This window comes from Morchella sextelata (genome assembly GCF_020137385.1).
Source record: "Morchella sextelata strain SCLS chromosome Unknown scls_20, whole genome shotgun sequence".
Taxonomy (NCBI): Eukaryota; Fungi; Ascomycota; class Pezizomycetes; order Pezizales; family Morchellaceae; genus Morchella; species Morchella sextelata.
This window is the reverse complement of record NW_025408635.1, coordinates 976,443-995,969: the sequence shown is the minus strand read 5'-3', so window position 1 is coordinate 995,969 and position 19,527 is coordinate 976,443. Positions and strand designations below refer to the sequence as shown.

Here is a 19,527-nt window from a genome sequence, read left to right as displayed (position 1 = left end):
AACTATCAAAAAAAAAGCAGAGTAAATAAAATAAAAACCCTTAAAAAACCAAAAACTCCAACCACCAAGCCCCCGCTATCTAACCCCCGTCCCATGCTCCCTACAATAATCCTTCAACATCTCACACCCCCGACACCCAGGCACGGCCACAAAATACTTCTTCGGGCCATGATCCGGACACCTATCCCCCCACTTCTGGCACGTCGGGCAGTCCGGCTGCAGCTGGTAGTCTCTGAACGGCTGCCGCTGCCCCTGGTACCCTCCTCCTGCGCCTCCGTACTGCTGTTGCGGTGGCTGCTGCCCGTATTGCTGCTGGGGCGGCGGTGGCTGGCCGTAGGGGCCGGGGGAGCCATAGGGCGGTTGTGGTGGTTGGCCATATTGCCCGGGACCGGGGGAGCCGTACGGTGGCTGCTGCTGGTTGTATTGGTTGTAGGGGGGTTGTTGGCCGTAGGGGCTTTGTGGGTTGGGGGGCTGGCCATAGGGGGGTTGCTGGTACGGTGATGGTTGCTGACCATACTGTCCCGGTGGTGGCTGTTGCCCGTACTGTCCCGGCGGTGGTTGCTGTCCGTACTGCCCCGGCGGTGGTTGCTGTCCATACTGCCCCGGTGACTGCTGCCCATACGGCGGTTGTGGTGGCTGCCCATACTGCCCCTGCCCCTGTCCAGGCGCTCCCCATTGCTGCTGTTGATGCGGCGACTGCCCATACTGTCCCTGCTGCGGCGCCCCATACCCCTGCTGCGAGAACGACCCATTCGGAGCCCCATACGCACCCTGCTGCTGCTGCTGCGGCGGCGGCGGCCCACCACCCTGCGCGCCATACCCCGCCGGCGACGGCGGATACCCCCCCTGCGCCGAAAAGCTCCCCGGATGCTGCCCATACCCGCCCTGCTGTCCCGCGGGGCCCGAGAAGCTCCCCGGATTGCTAGAGAAGCTCCCGTAACCCCCCTGCTGCCCCGCGGGGCCCGAGAAGCTCCCCGGATTGCTAGAGAAGCTCCCGTAACCCCCCTGCTGCCCCGCGGGGCCAGAGAAGCTTCCACTCGGCGGCATTGGCGTTGTGGACTGCCCATACGGCCTCGGCGGCACGGGCGGCGGCGCCCCCGGCGGCGTGTGGATGTTCTGGCCGGGGCCGTACGGGCCGTATGGCGACGGCTGCTGGGGGTACGACCCGTGGCGGCCTTGGTCTTGGTATCCGCCCCCTCCCCCTCCCCCCCCGCTAGAGACGGCGGGCGGGCGCGACGGGTCCGTAAATGGGTGCCCTGGCTTTGTGCCTGTGCCGAGGGGGTCCAGGTAGCTCATTGATGCGACGGTGCCTGACGATGAGGCAAGCGCTGCGGGGGTGAATTCCTCGCTGGTTGTTTTGGGGCTGATGCCGCTTGCCGCGGAAGGGGCGGGGGAGGGGGTGGGGCGTGGGCGGGCGGGGGTGGGCGTGGAGGAGGGGGGTGGGGAGGGGCGGGTGGCCTTTTGCGGTTGGTAGGGGATGTAGCTGTTTTTTTTGCCGGAGGTGGAGGTGGTGTATCTGGAGGTGGACATTGTTGGTGGTGGTGGTGGTGGTGGTGGTGGTGAGGGGGATGGAGAGAGGAGGAGGAGGAGGAGGAGGAGGAGGAGGAGGAGGAGGAGGAGGAGGAGGAGGAGGAGGGGAGAGGAGGAAGGGAGAGGAGGAAGGGAGAGGAGGAGAGGGCGGGGTGGAAGGAGGAGGAGGGATTGAGGCTACACAGGTGCAGAGGAGGGGGGGTCACGAATGTTGTCCTTCTTTCAGGCGCCTCTCTCTTCTCTCTTCCTCCCACGTCGCACACAGCACAAGGCTCCGTTACCAACAGCCCTGCATTGGCCCGTGCCTGCCAGCTGGGCAGTCCGATGCGGTCTGGTGCATGCCGAGTACACGCGTAACCAAGCCCGAGCCAAGAGCCATGACACTCGGCAATTACATGCTGCACCGATCATTACCACAGAACAGTTAGGATAGGGGCTGTTTATGATGTAATTGGGGTCTTTATTAGCCTGATGTTGGCTGTCGAGTGATGGCATGTGTTCTGGACCCCTGTCGTAGGAATAGGTACATGTATGCAATGTGTAGGTGGTCTGTATCATTGACTGTGTGGGGAGAGGAACTTTATTTGGTCTTGCTTGGAATAGAGTACTCTACATACTTGTAGATAGGAGGTACTCGGAAATCCGATGTTTCCAATTGTTTGTAGGTCAAACACCGTGTCTTCTCTGATATCTTCTCTGAGTTACGTTCCAATTCATCGCAAAGCCCTCGACACCCGTAGAGTGAGCCAGATGCGTTTAATTACGAGATACGTATATATGAAAGTGCAACGTGCCCATCAAACAAATGCCAGTGCTGCGAAACACACAAAACAAAACCATCCTACAGCTCTATCTAAACTTCTCCAGGCAAACACCACCATCTCTCACCAACGTACTACTCGATCGTAATCTAAACCCAATACCAAACCATATCCACAGTAGCTACCTGTACGTACTCTACAATATACAAAATCTACCTACCTCAGCCCCAACTGCCCTCGAAACACGCCCCCCAGCCCAAAAATTCAAGTGCAACTTCACTCCCTCCCTCCCTCCCGGACCCATGCCATGCCACCCCCATATCATATATGCGCCAAGCTAGCACATACAGCCGGGGAAGATTTCGAGATGTGAGATGAACCTGTCCTGTCGATCTCTGTTTATGCAGTTTATCCTTTTTCGCGTGTATGGATGGTGCTCTATGTTTCTCTCCTACTCCCCTTCCCTGTCTCTAAAGTAAGGTTAAATTTCCATGGGCGCACAAGCCAGCTGAACCCGCCACTCAGGATAGCTACATGTACCTACATGTCCCTAGTAGCTTTTCTCCATGGACCAAGCTTTGCGGGTTGACTCACGGTGTCTTGGCGCCGCCCACAACACCCATGCCCGTCCAATCCAATCCAAGCCAGTCAAACTAGGTCTAGTCCAGGCATCCAAAAGAAAGTGAAATCTCTCAACGCGCTCACCATCCATCCTTCCATCCATCCATCCATCCATCCATCCACCGTCGCGTCTATCATCACCCACCTTACCTACGTGACACCCACACACGCATCCATCCAACCCCACATCAAAACACAATCTCACATCACCCACACACACCCCTACCTACCTACCCCGGGAAGGTCAGATCTAAAACACCTCTTCCCCCCCCCGCAACCCCCACACCCACACACATCACACACAACCAGCAAAAATGGCCCGCGCAGTCCGCATCCAGGAAGACCCCTCTTCCAGCGACGAGGACGACTCACGCGTTGCTGGTGCTAACGCCTCGTCGTCGTCGTCGGCCCTGACGTCGCCGTCGTCGGATAAAGAGAATGCACGCAGCAGCACCGCGAAGAAGGCGAAAGGTGTCGGTAGCACCGCATCGAATACAGACAGGGACGCAACGGGGAAGGGAACGGCGAAAGGGAAGGGGAAGGGGAAAGAGGTGGCCCGTAGACGCGGTGGGGGGCTGGCGGAGATTGGGGAGCAGAATGAGATATTAGAGGAGGAGGAAGAGGAGGAAGAAGAGGAGGAGGGAGAGGAGGAAGAGGAAGAGGGGGGAGAAGAGGAGGAAGACGGCGAGGAGGATGGAGAAGAGCAGGATGGTGAAGGGGGAGAGGAGGAGGAGGTAGAGCAGGAGGATACGGATATGTACGACCCTGACCAGGACCCGGAGGAGCGCAGGCAGATGCGGATGCAGTACCGGGAGCTGTGGAGGAAACTTAACGGTAATTACCACATCTCCTTATCATTCCCCACCAGATTGTTCCCCCTTCCCCTTCCACCTCCCATAATTGGCAGACAAGGCTGACCCTTGACCCCCCACCGGTACCCCCACAGACAACAAAAACGAATACCTCCAACCGCACTCAGACGGCATCCGCCGCACCTTCGAACAAGCCGAGCAGCTCTTCAAAAAAGTAAAACAAACCTCCGACGCCACCATCGACTCCCGCCTCCTCGTGCAAGCCACCGACCTCGCCCTCAAGAAGGCCACAAACCTCACCTACGGCAACTCGGGCGCCACCATCGACGCCGACGAGTTCGTCGGCCAATGCATCGCCTTCATGCGCAGCAGCACCCGCCCCGCCCGCCCCAACGCAGACCAGGACGACAACGACGACGCCGCAGCGGCAGACGACGCGATGGACTGGGCGTACCTCGGCCGCATGGCGGCGTTCAAGGGCAACAAGCGCCCGGCCACGACGGACTTCCTCCTGGGCCCGCTGTCGGTCACGAAGAAGATCCGCATCATGAAGGCGCGGCGGCAAGGGCTAAGGCGCGACAACGCGAACCTGGTGAGGCCCGTCGAGGTGACGCAGGAGCCGGGGGAGAAGGCGGAGTCGGGCAGCAGCGCGATGAGTGCGCTTGTGCAGAAGATATATTTGGACCTGAAGGCGTGGTTCCGCCGCAATCCGAGGCAGGCGGAGAAGGGGCTGAATCTGTTCCGGTTTGTGGTCAATCCGGGGTCGTTTGGGCAGACGGTGGAGAATATGTTTTATTTGTCGTTCTTGGTGAAGGACGGGTTTATTGCGATTGCGCATGATGAGGAGAATGGGTTGCCGGTGATCCGTATGTTCTTCTTGCCTTCTTCCCCCCTAACCGCTGACTCGGCACTTGGAGACTGATGTGTGAATGTGTGAGGATAGATTGTACGGACCCCGCCTCCCAGGACGACCACAAGGAGTTCGACATCATGAGGAACCAGGTCATCTTCTCAATAACGATGTGGGAGTGGCAGGAGATGAAACGCATCTTTGACATCACGGAGAGCATGATACCCACGCGCGTGCAGGAGCAGGCGCTGACGAGTACTACGGGGTGGTATTCGTAGACGGTGGAGGAGGAGGGAAGGAGGTAGCTCTTATGTTATCGTTGGTGTCGTTGCGGGGTCATAGAGATATAGTAAGCGTGCCTGCCTGTTCTGTTCTTCTCTGCTCGGGTCTGTTTTGTCTGGTCTGGTCTGGTCTGGCTGTGATGTGGTGTGGTGTGATGTGTGATGTGTGATGTGTGATGTGGTAATCATGTATTTCTTTCTTTCCTTCCTTCTCCTTTACGTATCTCATTTCTCTGTCTCTCTGTCTCTCTGTCTCTGTCTGTCTGTCTGTCTGTCTGGGTGCATTCATTTCATGGCCATGGTTTAACTATTACGTTGGGAGGCTATCTGTTCTTTCTGTTTCTTGTGTATTTTCTTATCATCATGAATGGGGCTTTCATATGTTTTATCTAGTTATCTTTTTGACAATGGCGTTTCTCCGTTTTTTTTTTTTTTTTTTTTTTGCTTGCTTGCTTGTGTACTTGGACTTGGAACTTAAAAGAGACGTGTGTTACGGTAGGAAGAGACGTATGGTAATGTTGGTGAGTAGACAGAAACACCAATATCTTGAGTGTGCGTTTTGTGTACTGGGTTGTAAATAGATGGTATGAGTTTGTAACGTCGTTATGTTTTGTTTTGTTTTGTGTTTTTTGCTTCTTATGTTTCTTGTCTAATGGGTGTGTTTTTCCACTTTTCTTTCTTGGTCGGTTGGATTATTGGCATGACTGGCGGCGATAGGTGGTTGTGGGTGGTCGTTATGGTACCGCAAGATTTGGAGCGTAAAGCCCGGGTGTTAGAAAGATCCTGGTATATAAATGGTACCAATTTTTGCTCGAACTGTGGCGAATCCTTCAGTTTTTGGTGAGAGAAACTTACCAGGATCTTATTTAACACCCGGGTGCAACACTCCAACTTTTGCGGTAGGCGGTAGCGGGTTATGAGCAAGCAACTTTACGATATACATGCTTCATATAGACTACTATCATAGCATTGAATCTCCAAACTCCACTCCAAAAATTAAAAAATGCTGCCAGTTACAACCTGCACTACCACTACATCTTATGCGTCACTAGGAACCTTCCCTTCACTTAATTGCGCTGGTTAGAGCTGGTAGTTTTTGGTAGTTGGGGTGGTAAGGCAGGATGAGAAAAAGAGAACCTCCCTTCGACCAGAGTCGAACTGGTGACCAACCGGTAAGCAAGCAATTACAGCCGGGTGTGATACCAACTACACCACAAAGGGATTTAATAATAGGTCCAGTAAGCTTTATATAATTGAATTTTGATAGGGCGGAGAAAGTACAAGGGGTTAGCCACTTTGGGTTTGGGGGGGGGTTACTCATTCGATTTGGAGGGGGCATGGGGGTGGGCGTAGGGTAGTTAAGTGGAATTGGGACTTAAATTCGGGTGGTAATGGTAGGAGGTGTATCGGTATTAGATATTTGGATGTTTGTATCACTTTCGCAAACTAGAAATGGTTTCCTCGGACTGCTACTGGTCTATTAGGCCAGATGTTGGGATGAGGTATATATGTAGACTCGTACTTACAGCCTGAGCCTGGCTCGATTACTGTAGAGTAGGTACTATTTAATTGAATTAACCTCGGTGATTATCTGCACGGATACATGTTTGATCCTCGAGTGCAGAGTAGGTGACATAAATGAGATCATATGCGTGATGCCATTGTGATATTCCTCGTGCAGATCATTGACACACACCTGTTTAAGCGCGCGCGGCTCCGCTCAGCTGCAACACGGCTTAGTCACAACCTTTCCTTCATCAAATTGCTTGTCTGTCTCTCTCTCTCGCTCCCTTCGAATCTGTCTTCTAAAGTCAGCCCGCGTGAAGTCAACTCTCTCCCAACCTCTCACCACGACATCGAGTTTCCTGAACAGACACAGCACCACTTACAGACCTCCAGCAGACATCTCCCCCCTCTCAAACTTCACAATGCCGCCCCCAGACCGCGCTCCCACTGGCAAGATCGTCTTCGTGGGCAACATCCCCTACGGTAACCCCCCCCCCCCCCTCTTCTTTCTAACCTCACTACCCCCCTACCCACAGCACTGACACCCTTCAGGCCTCACCGAAGAGCAAATCACCGAGATCTTCTCCTCCGCCGGCCGCGTCCTCTCCTTCCGCCTCGTCTACGACCGCGAAACCGGCCGCCCCAAAGGGTTCGGCTTCGCCGAATACAGCGACCAAGAGACCGCCGCCAGCGCCGTCCGCAACCTCGACAACCACGAGATCATGGGCCGCAAGCTGCGCGTCGACTTCTCCCACGAGGGCAACGCCCCCGACGACATGGACACAATGTCCATGTCCATGTCGGGCGGGCCCACGCCGCTGCCCCCGCTCCCCCCCGGCGTCGAGATGCCCGCGGGCCTCAGCGCCCCCGACGCCATCAGCCGCACCCTCAGCGCCCTCAGCCCCCCGCAGCTCCTCGAGATCCTCGGCCAGATGAAGTCGCTCATTGCCTCGGAGCCCCAGAAGGCAATGGAGCTGCTGCGACAGGCACCCCAGCTCAGCTACGCTATCTTCCAGGCACTGCTGCTCATGAACCTTGTTGACACGAGCGTGTTGACGCAGGTGATTGAGAATTCGGCTCCTACGGCGGCGGTCGTGCCCCCGCCGCCTCCGCCGGTGGTGGCTGCGAGCGCGACGCCTGTTCAGGTGCCGGTGGTGCCGGTGGTGCCCCCCGCGCAGGCGTATGGTGGGTATCATGCGCCGACGCCGCCCCAGGGGTATGTTCCGCCGCCACCACCGCCGCCGCAGCAGCAGGCGCAGGATCCGGCGAAGGCCGCGTTGATACAGCAGGTGTTGAGCTTGACACCGGAGCAGATTGGCGCGTTGCCGGCGGACCAGCAGAGTCAGATTATGATGTTGAAGCATCAGATCCTGGCTGGCGGTGGGTTTTAGATGCAGGTTTTATCTTCCTTTTCTTTTTTTCTTCTCTTTTTTTTTTTTTTTTTTTTTTTTTTTGGTTATGATGGTGACGCAGAGAAAGGAAATGGCGGGGTGGGGGGTAATATTTGTGCTCGTGGCTTTAAATGGCGCTCAGCTGGAATAGTGGGTGGATTGGATTGAAAAGGGACCTTTTTTTGTTTGCATTATTTTCTTTACCCTCGTGTCGGTGGGGGTCTTTATCCTTTTTTTTTATTGTTGTTTTAACATTAGGCATGATCCTAGCTAGCTAGCCAGTGGCTACCTAGCTTCGGACCTTTATGGACTTTATGGTTTTGTTTCAATTAGTTTGTTCTGTTTCTATTTTTCCTTTTTATCGACTCAAAATTGGAACAGAGAGAGTGTTAGCAGAGAAGAGAAGGAGTATAAGAGAGAATGAATCCCCGGGCTGGGGGATGGGCCTTGTAATTCTAGAAAAAAGAGTACATCACAGAAAGCAAGTTGCGCCAATTCCAAAAGCAGCAATTAACCCCAATGAATAAACAAAAACCCGTATCTAATCCTCTCTCTCCGACCTCTTCCATTGTAAACTCAGTAAGTACTAAGCTAATCAAGCCTTCATCAATCCACTGGGCCATTGAGCCTGCATGTGATGATTTCAAGTTAGCCCAGCATAGACAAACGGGCATATTATCGTAAGAAACACTTACCCTAGGGTTCCTCCAGCTTGTGAGCCACTCCTCCACGGGAGGCTCACTCTCCGGGTTCCCAGTGGGCTAATACCAGAAAAGTCAGCATAAATATCATTGAACCCAACTGGCGGGTCTTGGCATGCTTACGGGCCCAATCAACTTATGTCTCAAGGCTGCCAGGAAGCCTACTGTGTTTACTTTTGCATCCCCATTTGTTTCGTCCGTAGGATCAGGAAGCTCCTCGGTTGTTTCGTACTCCGCTGTTCTAGAGCCCACAGCTGTAGAGTAGATGGTTACAGAGTCTACAGTTACAGTGTCGACCGTCGCAGACTCTACATGAGCCCCGCAAGAGGACATTACGGCCCCACGAGAGGACTCTCCAACACTAGATGCCTCAACGTTCCTTACTTTCGACACCAAATTTCTGAAAAGCAGGTCTGCGCTCGCCCTCAGCCGGACAAGTGTCTCCTCCGCCTCTTCAAGCGTTCTTGGAGGGCCCGGCAATCTCGGAGGGGCAGAAGCCGGTGTTCTGGTCCTTCTTCGCCGTGAAGTGCTTTCCATGCATCCATCCACGACACCGGCACACGCTTCAGCCAGTGACCCCCCAGCTTCCAGTACACTCTCCGCGCCATCTATCTGCTGCAGGATGAGACTGTCGGTAAGATTCTCAGAATCCAGCTCTCTGTCAACGGGATACCATCCCTCTTTTTTCCCATACCTGCCAAAGTACCGGTCAAAGGTTCGTCCGGCAGGTGCGCTCACTTCAGGGAAGATTTCGTCCCGGCACTCGTACACGTTCATGATCCGCTTCAGCACCGCCCATTGGTGTCGCCGTTTGTGGGACTCAATGGCGGGGCTCCAGTTCAGAGTCTTCATGCTGTACTCTTGAACAAGCCTTGTGGGCCGGCGGTTCTGTTTGTTGATTAACTTCTGCACCCACTGGCGTAGCTTACTGGAAGCTTCGAAGAAGTTCCAGTGCCTCTCACTCCATTCCCACATCTGCTGGAACTCTAACCCAATCTTTGCCGACTCCCTCGCCGTCTCTTGCCTTCTATAGAAGTCCTGCACCGCCCACGCTACACTCGGTCCCGGATACCCACCAAAGAACGTCCTAATACTAGGGAACTCCGTATCCAGCCCCTGCTTCTTAAAGTCCATAATGATCGTATGAAACTCCTCGTTCTGTAGGGCCTGTGGCCCTTCCGCCACCTCATCCTCCCTCTGCTGCCCGTACTCATTATCCAGAAACTCCGCCGGCCTCAGCAGCAACGGACTACTCTCCTGCCCCCACTGCAGCTTCTCCATGAACTCTGCGTGGAACCGCGCCGTCTCCTTCCGCTCAAACATGGCCCTTAGAGACGGCTGCAGCTTCGTCTCAATGTCATGGCGTCTCTTAAGATCTTGCAGGTCACTCTCCAGAGCTGACTTGAGGATCTTGTACCAGTACTTGTGCTCCCGGCCCAGGAACTCGCCCTGCTCTTCGAACTTGGCAAACTCGGAGAGGCTGGTGGGAGAGCGGAAGATCCGCAGTGGTATGCCGTTCCAGTTGAAAGGGGGGCTGGAGAAGGCGGTACGGATGGTGTTGGGGGTGGGCGGCTGGCGGAAGAGGGGGGGTGGGAATTCGGGGGCACAGACGGGGGCGGGGAATGGGCCGAGGAAGCTGTTTGGGCTGTCTACGTGAGACATTGCAGCCGGTGAGAATTGGAGGCTGGTGGTAGAGTCTCTTGATAATTGAAGTGGCAGTGAGGTATAAGGATAGGTGATTGGACAAAAGCGATGATACAAGTGAAAAGCGGGTATTTGAAGGGAATGGTGCAGTATTGATCTGCGATAGTATCAAGATGAGAAGTGAAGCTCTCTGGCAAGACTTGTAGTAATAGCTAGCATTGAGGTCAAGTTAAGGACACATAACACACAGAGCATTGGTGGTTTAAATTCTAGCAATGGGTTGTTCATCGAGGAACGTACGCTTAAATGTGCAGATATCCGATATTCTCCAGAGATATCCATGATTCAGAACTCAATAATTTACCCTTTCTCCCTTCCCATTTCATTCTAATTCCAAGTACGATACACATGTTTTCTAGCTAGCCGCACAAAGATTTTTGGGAAGATTGGCGAGGTGTCCTAAAGTTTCCAAGAAGGGTACAATCTTCCTAGCAAATCATACATGTATTTTTACTTCATGATTATACTCGTGTCACTTAAGTACATTACTCAAAATAGAGAGAGGGAGAGAGATCAACAGCCACAGTAGTTTCTTCATGAGCTATCACTCGCTCACTATATTGGTCATACTACATGTAAATTTAGTTAATTGATAGTAATCATTAGGTTAGTTTATTACTTATCTCATTAACTTCATGCAAAGTTGTTCTCTAATAGGAGCAAGAACGGAGCCGATAACAGCTTCACGTATCCAAATAGACCCCAACCCCATCACTATCCGTCAAATCTCCCTGGCATCAAGTCTGTTCAGCTCATCGAGGCGGCCTCAAACAATGGCGAGCCCTCAACGACTGAACAGAAAAGATCTACGGAGATTGATGATGAGAATGAGGTGTTGATGGTTGGTGGAAGATAGGAAGGAGGGGAGGTGGTTGGGGGTTATTTAAGATTTTCGAGAACTACTAGTGCTAGGGCTATGGCTATGGCTATGGGGAGGTTATTAGATCTCGGCTGGGGTGGCCTTGGCTAGGGGGGTTTCCTAGGTCCCCGTGTGGCTGTCTGCTCTCTGCTCCTACGTGCATCTCTTGGTCTCCATCAGGCGAGATCAAGGGGTATTTAGATCACGTTAGGCCTTCGTCCCGCCCTCCCCTGCTCGTCTCTGCTTTTTCTCCCTCCTCATGGAGGAGGCGTCCTCTCATTGGTCCCTGGGCTTAGTCCGAGGGGCCGAGAAGAATTTATTAGATCTCCCCTCTCCACACGTTCTCTTTATACCCGCTCCCGCTCCCGCCCCGCCTCCGCTCCCGCCCCGCCTCCGCTCTCCTACCAGCTTTGTTGGAGGGTCCTAGTGCCCTCTGACTTTAATTTCTGCGCACTCCGCGAGAGATGCCACAACTCCTCTAGTTCCTACAGCTCTTGTTTTCTCCTACAAACTTTAGTTGTCTGATACATACGTGTTCTAATGTCTTTGTTAACTATAAAACAAGCTTGTTCCTCCTACACTTATAATAACAACCATACAATACAATTCTTTTCTATCTCTCATAAACCACACTCTGAACAACGGCTTTCACCCGGATCTTCTTGCCCCTCTAAGAAAGTGCAGGCCCCTGTAGGTCCTTTGGGTTTGTCTCATGCTCAGGGATCTGGAGGGGTCTAACTATCCTGTATCCTTCCCTACCCGCCGCTGTTGAAACCTCAGCTATGAAGCGTTATCAAGTAACTACCGAGCGTCCCCAGCCATGAGAGACAGTGAATGTGGATATGTAGCTCGGGAATTCACGCTGATAGAGGCTAAAATATACGCATCATATATAATCACTCGTACGGGAAGTCCCGTGCAATAGCTAGCAACGAACCATTAGTGCCGTCTCCTCTACACTCTACACAGTAAGATATTATTTCAACCCATATTCCATTTCTGAGATAAAGTTAGACTTACATGATGTTAATCTACGATCATCGCGTGGGGGGCTACATTCAAGCGGCCGGGCCCAGCGGAAGCTCAAGAGATTGGAACTCAAGCTTGTGGCATTATGGTTCACGAACCACCTGATCACGCCGTGAAGACGGTCAGTTATATAGGTTCTCCAATTGCAATAAGTATACTACCGCCAGTTCCTAGGCCCATACTACATAAACTTATCCGGTACCCTATATAATAAAACCAGCTCATTGCATCTCCCGATGGGGCAAATGAGCTGAGTGCTCCTGAATTAACATATACCACGATCGAGGGGACGCCCTCATTGCCGGCGGCCACCACACTAGGCCTAAAAACACGTGTTATCTAAGTATCCTGGGATTGAGGCGTCCCAGGTATGTACTCTACAGAGGGGTGGGGGTTCAGCCATTAGGAACTGTTCTTGGCAGCTATATTACCTACTAATAGGGGAGAGAGTCCTTGCGTAAACAGAACCAACTCTATTTTCCGGTAACCTGATCGGCGCAAACCATCCATCAGCCAATCGGACAACTGGGGAAAAGGTTCTAATATCAGCTGAGAGGATAAGGGGCTTTCAGTAGTACATGTAGTTGATCACGTTTCAGGTTCGTTTCTATAGATAGGGCGTTCGGTCTTGAGCGGAGAACAAATTATTGATCATTGACATTTGAGGTAGTATAAAGTCACGATCAGACGTATTGCCTTAAATTTTTCTTTCTGTGCCACTACTTGGATCCTGACTCTACCATACTCAGTACAAAATATATTGCATACAGAAACTGCTCTCCCTTCACCTGTTTCTTTACAGAGACTCGCACACCATCTACTCATACAATCAACATTTTTATGCCTCATCGATACTAGACACCCACCAGCAACAAATATTCTTTCAACATCTCCATACCCCATCGATACTAGATATCTATTAGCAACAAATATTCTTTCATCGGCATTCTCACAACCAACCCAATCTACAATAATGCCTCACAACCTTAAAGTAAACTGCGGCGGAGCCAGAATCTCCGTGAACTCGACCTGTGATCAGGTCGATTTGCGAGTACAAGCCTCCACGGCAGACCATCAAGGACGACGAATGGAAGATTTTAGTCTAGAAATAGGCAGTCCTAGGCCCAACGAGCCAGCGCGTGTTTCCGGGTCGAGGTACCTTCAGCCTGGCGAATATTTACCCATGGCCAGCGAAGACGGGTACAAGAGAGAGACCAGAGGTGGTCGCATGCGAGGGATACAACAACAGCCACCGCCGTTTGATGGGTATGGAGTTGATCGGCATGAGGCTGCAGACCGTGGGTCTTATGATCGGTCTCGTCAATCGCCTCCCGAGACGACGAGGGCGGCGGCTTCTGCGCGTGCTACGTCCAGCTCTCATCGGTCGGAGGCTTCTGATGATTCTTATTATCGGCCTGAGAGAGTATCTACTAGCAGATCTGGCACTGGCGCTGGATATGAATATGTAATTCCTGCGCATGAACCTACCCATGATATGGGGGGTGAGTGGGTGCAGTATGGCCCCGGATATAACAGCACTCGTGATTTCGGATCCGGCCGCATAGAGAGGCCTGGAGCCTCAGAATATTTCCGCGGCCACCCGGTTTCTCAGCCTTCCCGTCACTCTCCGCCCATCTCGACCACATCTTCAACCTCCCGTCACGAAGTATCTCGCAACTCTTACCATTTATCCGATTCGAGTTCATACTCGGTCTCGAGCTCAGATTCCGAGGAAACTGTGGTAGCACCGGTCCTTTCTTCTTCTTCGTCGGTAGGCCATCGCGGAAGAGAAATGATCCTTTACGGGACTGGCCATCCTGGCCCACCGAGTTCTTATTCTGAACAGTGCTCCCACCAGTCGGCGGATGTTTGTGAAAACTACCAGGGATCTCTGGGATGCTCGGAGAGCACGCGCGAGAACTATTATGATGATGATGATGATGGAGGAGGAGTGTATCTGGAGCACGATGGAAGGGCGTGGCCCGAGGCGTCCTACACGTATTCGGGTTCTGGGGACGACAATGAGTGGTCGAATGGTAGGGGTTCGAGAATTGATTCGAGGGGTAGGCTCTATCGTCGATAAGAGACCACAGCATGCATTGTGTTGACTTTCATGTATGTACCGTGATCAGAATCTGATAAGTGAAGTGAATATTGCGGTGAATACGTGTATTTGTCTTATCTGATTCTGATCACTTTTCGCTACACCCCTAGTACGTAAGCTTTGTAGAATGGCTGGTGTGCATGGAAGCTTTTTTGGTTTTCTTTTTTTCTTTTTTTCTTTTCTTTGGGCGATGCATAAAATTGGATCATACGGTATCACTCGGTAGCCATGCGGGCTTGGCCGACTTGGGGTTTTTTGTTCTGTATTAACTGTTGTATTCTTTGAAGTAAAACGACTAGTTGGTTCATGCCTGGTTCTTTCGGCGTGCACATGAAAAACATAACAGAAACCTTTCGCAGCGGTAGAGAGATCTAGCCCAACTAGATCTAGATGTAAATGTGTAATTGCTGAACGTATCACCCAGGGACTGGTCCAATTAACGGGGACCCCGCTCAGCGTTCGAGCGAGACTGGGCGGGGGACAGGCTGCGGGCTACATATACAGAATAGCCACCGTTCGGTCCCGTTGGTCATGACTAGCACCCTCGTCTTTTCTCATCTTGATATTACCCCCCCCCCCCCCCCCCCCCCCCAAACCGCACTCATTCTAAACCACCACCACCACCACCACCACCACCCCCGTACTCGTATTCGTGCTCCATTCACTATCAATAGATAATACCCGCCCGATCCGTATACGTAGACCTCCATTACACACAGACAGTGCCCGCCACACACACACAGACTACTACATGTACTACACACGCTCCCCCCCACCCCCCCCCCCAAACACACCACACACCATCGTCTACAAGATCTCTGCAACAAAAAAAAAAAAAAACCAAGGAAAGGGGGGGGCCCAGAATGTAAAACCAGACAGACTGCCCAAGAAGGAGAAGGAAGGGGGAAAGAACGCCTACATAGCAAAAAACCCACGCAGATGGAAAGAGGGAGGGAAAAAAAGATGGAGGAGGAGGAGGAGGAGGAGGAGGAGGAGGAGGAGGAGGAGGCTAAAGTACAGATGTATATATATGATGCAAGATATCACATGTAGTAGTAGTAGTAGTAGTAGTAGTAGTAGTAGTAGTAGTAGTAGGAGGAGGAGGAGGAGGAGGAGGAGGAGGAGGAGGGTTTAGGGTATGGAGTGGTAGATGGGTGGTGGTGGTGGGTGGTAGGTGTAGGTAGGTGTAGGTAGGTGGTAGGTGTCGACCGCAAAGAAAAGAAAAGCAAAAAAAGTAGAAAAGTAGAAAATAAAAAGTAAAAAACGGGGGTATATAAGTCCAAAGTCCAAGTCCAAAGTTCCAAAAAAAAAAATCCAGCAACAAAAAAGGGAAAAAAAAGGAAAAAAAAAAAAAAAAAAAAAAGGTATCCTTGTATATCTGAAGATTGCAAAAAAGAGGCCCTCATCCCCGAAACACCTTGATCCGATCCAGCACCTCCGTCCTGCACACGGGGCACTGCACCATCCTCGGCGAGAATTCCGTCCCCTTACTCACGCCCATCTGGTTCGCGCACCACTATCCCCCGCACACCCCCACCATCAGCAAAAATTCAACCCAAACCACACCGCACCACCACCACCACACGAAAGGAAAGAAGGGACAAAAAAAGCACATACCCCACAAAGCACCAAATGACTACACGGCAACAACAACGTATCCGCCACCTGCCCAAAGCAAATCTTACACTCGCAATCCAGCCTCAACGCCGCCTCCTCCACCGGCGGCGGCCTCGTCTCATCATCATCCAGCCCCTTCGGCGGCTCCCAATGCGCCCTCATCCCCCCGCCCCTCGAGACTCTCGGCCGCCTCCCCACCGCCCGCAGCCCCTCCCGCCGCCGCATCTCGCCGCGCAGCTGCACGAGCACCTCCACCGCCCGGTCAACAGGCCCCGCCTGGTCGCCGCCCAGGCTCTCGCGGAAGTTGCGCAGCAGCGCCACAACCTCATTCACGGACGCCGCGAGCGGGTCGAGCGACGCCGACACGCCGCCGCTGCCGTCGTGGGCAGCGGGTGCGGGGTCGAACCAGGCCGACACGGGGTCGTGGCGCCGCCCTTCTTGTTCTAGCTGTTGGCGGCGGGTGTATGCTTCCCAAGATCTTTGGAACCTTGCGTGCGCTGTTAGTCATCCACCGCTTTTTTTACGTTTGGGGTTGAGGGGATCCGGGGATTCGGGGATTGCTTACAGCGCAGACACGGGCGAGACGTAGTCGTCGTCGTCGACATTGCCCCACACGCGGCGGATCTGCTCCTGCGGGTCACCGAGCTCGCGGCGCTCGCGCAGCTCCCGCAGGCGCCGGAGGCCCTCGTTGGCGCGGCCGAGGATGTCGGGGTCGCGGTTGCCGACGTCGGCCGCGTACTGCCGCGTCTGGTGCTCGAGCTGCTGCGACAGCGACGCGAGCTCGGCGGAGCGCCGTGCGGTGCCCTCGGAGAGGTGGGCGAGCTCCGTCTCGATGTCTTGCACGCTGTTGGCGAGGGACCAGAGCGGCTGGTTTGTCGGCGAGCTTGTTGTGGTGCTGGCTTCGCTCTGCGGGGCCTCGCTGGGTGCGGCCTCGCTCGGGGAGACTTCGCTCTGCGAGGAGTATTCGGTGACGGCGCGGGAGGGGACTAGGTCTGGTGTGCGCGAGATGTGGACTTCGAGGGAGTTGTCGGTGGTGGCGGATGTCACGGATGCGACGGAGGACCAGGTGCGGTCTGCTTCGTCGAGTGCGGAGAAGGTCTCGCGGCGGCTGGGCCGGTGCGGGACGGCCTGGTGCTGCAGCCGGGTGTATGACCGGGGCGTGGCCTGGCGGACTCCGCTGGCGCGGTAGTCGCGCGGCATGTCGCGGTTCCTGGTCCCCATCATCATGCGCGCGTGTAGCCTGTCCAGCTGGTTCTCGATATCGGTGATCTGTGCGCGGGATTCAACGAACGAGAGCAGCCCCCTTGAGTGAGGCGGGATCTCAATATCGTCAGCTACGGTGCCGCTCGTGGTACTTGCCTGGGCGTCCATGGATCCCATACTCGACGTATCGCTGTAAGTACGCGGTATAGGCGGAGCAACATGCCGCAGCGCATCCAGTCGCTGCTGCTGCCGTCTCATGATGTCATTATGGCCAAGGTGATTCAACGACGGGGGCGGCTCCTCAGGGCTCACCGGCGACGGCGGCGTCTCCACTCCCCCGACTCGGCTTATCAGTATGCTCTGTGGGCGCTGTATGACCCGCGAAGCCCGTGCTTCTGGGTCCGGGGATGTAGGTACGCTCCTGACCCTGCTGTGGTGGTGGTGGTGGCGGTGGTGGTGGTTGTCCCGCTGCAATCGCGGCGGCGGGCCCTCAACGCTCTGTAAGGGCTCCTCTCGCCGCATGTTGCCGGGCCTGATGTAGGCTGCGGGCCGCGCGGGCCCGCTCGAGGTGTAGTGCTCCATCTGCGAGAAGGCGCTCGCAAACGTCCGGCGTGGGGAGCGGGGCCCGTCGAAGGCGCTGGAGCGCGGGAAGTCGGGTATGCGGGACAGGGAGGCGGATATGCCGGCGCGCCGGATTTGGCACTCCCAATAAGCTGTGTGTGGATAGTTTTAATTATCAAGCGCGACTGTGTGCGAGAGAATGGTTTTAGGCGACAGCCATCATGAGGGGGTGAGAGGGAAGCAACAAAGTGGGGAGGAGGATATTTATAGGGAAATGATCTTTTTTGTGTTTCTCTTTCCTTAGCCGTGATGTGCGACAGCTTTGTTTATATAAGGTGCATATATGGATGGGATGGGAGGCGTAGTGTGGGCAGGAGGGAGGGAGGCAAAAAGGGTGAGAAAGGAGAAAGAATGAGGTAGAGAAAGGGAGATATGTACCTTTACAATGATCGCAATACGAGCTGTAAACAAACCGAAACCAAATCAGCTCACTTGCCAAGGGGGGTATTGGGTATTTGGGGTATGTAGAGTAAAGTAGAGTAGTAGTTGAAAGGGGGGGGGGGGGGGGGGGTAAAGCAGAGTAAGCAGGTGGAGAGATAGATGTCAGTCGGTCAGGCACTCACTTCCATCTGGTTCCCTGCGGCACGCTTCCAATACCGTCGACATAGACAAAGTAACTCGGCGTATGCGGCCTCAAGTCTGAACACGCACAGCACCCAGGCAGCGTGAGAACACACCTCGCCGTGTTCTTGTGCGTGCACACCAACGTCCCCGGCCTCGGGCTGGGCGTCGAGGAGAAGGACATTTCTGTGTGGATGTAGTAGCTAGCTGTAGGTTAGCTGACTGTAGGTGGGTGCGGTGCGTAAGATGAAGCGAACGGGACGGTCCGTCTGTTTTTTTTTTTGTCTGGGGGGGATGGTGGAAGGTGAGAGCGATGTTTATCGGGAGCAGTCAGTGGTGGTTGGTTTGGTTGGCTGGGTTGGGTTCCGCTGGCTGGTGGAGGTTTCGTTCGTTTCTTCGGTAAGCAGGCAGGAAGAGCTCTCGTGGATGTCGTGCAGTTATGCATGCATTGCAGGAGCTACATACAGTTGCAGGGGGGAGGGCCTTATCGATAGGTCTGGGAGGGACTAGCTGGGGTTGATGATCGTGATGGTCGCATGCACTCGAATATTCTCTGCCACCACCGTAAACATCACCGCACAGCTGTGGCGAGGGGGATGGGAGAGAGGGTTGGCTTGCTTGGTTTCGTTTAATTGCAGGGAACAGAGGTGGAGCGGGAATCCCCTTCTGGGTGAGCAGCGCGGTGACCGTGATTATCGTGATGGGCGGGCTATCATTCACATTCAGTGCTGACTGGGATGGGGGGATGTGTCAGGTTTTTCCTTTCTCCTCTTCTCTTCCCTTCTTTCCCGCTCGCGTGAGAGAGGGCAGACAAGTCTACAGGGTTTGTTTGTAATCGCGAATCGGGATGGAAGCGATTTCTCTTCACTTCTACATACTCTACTATCTACCGGTACGCTGCATGATGTTGTTTGGGGGGGGGGGGGGGGGGGGGCTCTGCTCTGAATCTGAATCTGAACCGTATGGGCGAGTGACGGTCTCCCTAAAGTTACTGCCCAAGTCTCCAGATTTAGAACCGGTATCTAACTGCTCGATCTCAGATGAGGATTGAATGTGCATGTCTCACTCACACTCTTCCCTTCCCTTCCCTTCCCTTCCCCCCTTCCTATCCTATCCTTTCCGCGCCGACACAAAGTTTCACCGCAGACGAGTGACGGCCAATGAATCAATCTGAAGCTCCGAAACAGGGTTTCTGTCGTCCTGGCTATTTCCCGGCCGGGATATATGTCGTGCCTCTCCTGCTCTCTCCTGCTCTCTCCTGAGGGTTAGGGTTGGTTGGTCTTTCCTACTTGAGCAAACAGCCAGACGGGTCAACCCCGAGAGAGAGACGTCGGTGTGTCAACAGAGACCCGGCATCACGTAATGATGCAAGGGGC

The 19,527-nt window shown here is 53.9% G+C and overlaps 6 protein-coding genes across 6 annotated transcripts; 3 read left to right on the top strand and 3 right to left on the bottom strand.

Annotated features, from left to right (window-relative positions):
• Positions 1–75: 75 nt before the first annotated feature.
• H6S33_006467 (uncharacterized protein) lies at positions 76–1,530 on the bottom strand (the record flags this gene model as incomplete). Its single annotated transcript, XM_044837820.1, has 1 exon — positions 76–1,530. The coding sequence occupies one exon, from the start codon at positions 1,528–1,530 to the stop codon at positions 76–78; it is 1,455 nt and encodes a 484-aa protein (XP_044689994.1).
• Positions 1,531–3,226: 1,696 nt separating this feature from the next.
• On the top strand, positions 3,227–4,852 carry H6S33_006466 (uncharacterized protein; the record flags this gene model as incomplete). The annotated part of the gene is made up of 3 exons (XM_044837819.1): positions 3,227–3,746; positions 3,859–4,590; positions 4,668–4,852. The coding sequence occupies 3 exons, from the start codon at positions 3,227–3,229 to the stop codon at positions 4,850–4,852; spliced, it is 1,437 nt and encodes a 478-aa protein (XP_044689993.1).
• A 1,931-nt stretch (positions 4,853–6,783) lies between these two features.
• On the top strand, positions 6,784–7,752 carry H6S33_006465 (uncharacterized protein; the record flags this gene model as incomplete). The annotated part of the gene is made up of 2 exons (XM_044837818.1): positions 6,784–6,844; positions 6,914–7,752. 2 exons carry the CDS (start codon positions 6,784–6,786, stop codon positions 7,750–7,752), a joined length of 900 nt encoding a protein of 299 aa, XP_044689992.1.
• A 595-nt stretch (positions 7,753–8,347) lies between these two features.
• On the bottom strand, positions 8,348–10,115 carry H6S33_006464 (uncharacterized protein; the record flags this gene model as incomplete). Its single annotated transcript, XM_044837817.1, has 4 exons — positions 8,348–8,380; positions 8,448–8,513; positions 8,577–9,081; positions 9,148–10,115. The coding sequence occupies 4 exons, from the start codon at positions 10,113–10,115 to the stop codon at positions 8,348–8,350; spliced, it is 1,572 nt and encodes a 523-aa protein (XP_044689991.1).
• Positions 10,116–13,018: 2,903 nt separating this feature from the next.
• Positions 13,019–14,128, top strand: H6S33_006463 (uncharacterized protein; the record flags this gene model as incomplete). The annotated part of the gene is made up of 1 exon (XM_044837816.1): positions 13,019–14,128. One exon carries the CDS (start codon positions 13,019–13,021, stop codon positions 14,126–14,128), a length of 1,110 nt encoding a protein of 369 aa, XP_044689990.1.
• A 1,423-nt stretch (positions 14,129–15,551) lies between these two features.
• Positions 15,552–18,335, bottom strand: H6S33_006462 (uncharacterized protein; the record flags this gene model as incomplete). The annotated part of the gene is made up of 5 exons (XM_044837815.1): positions 15,552–15,665; positions 15,767–16,253; positions 16,332–17,682; positions 17,969–17,991; positions 18,154–18,335. The coding sequence occupies 5 exons, from the start codon at positions 18,333–18,335 to the stop codon at positions 15,552–15,554; spliced, it is 2,157 nt and encodes a 718-aa protein (XP_044689989.1).
• Between the last annotated feature and the right edge of the window lie 1,192 nt (positions 18,336–19,527).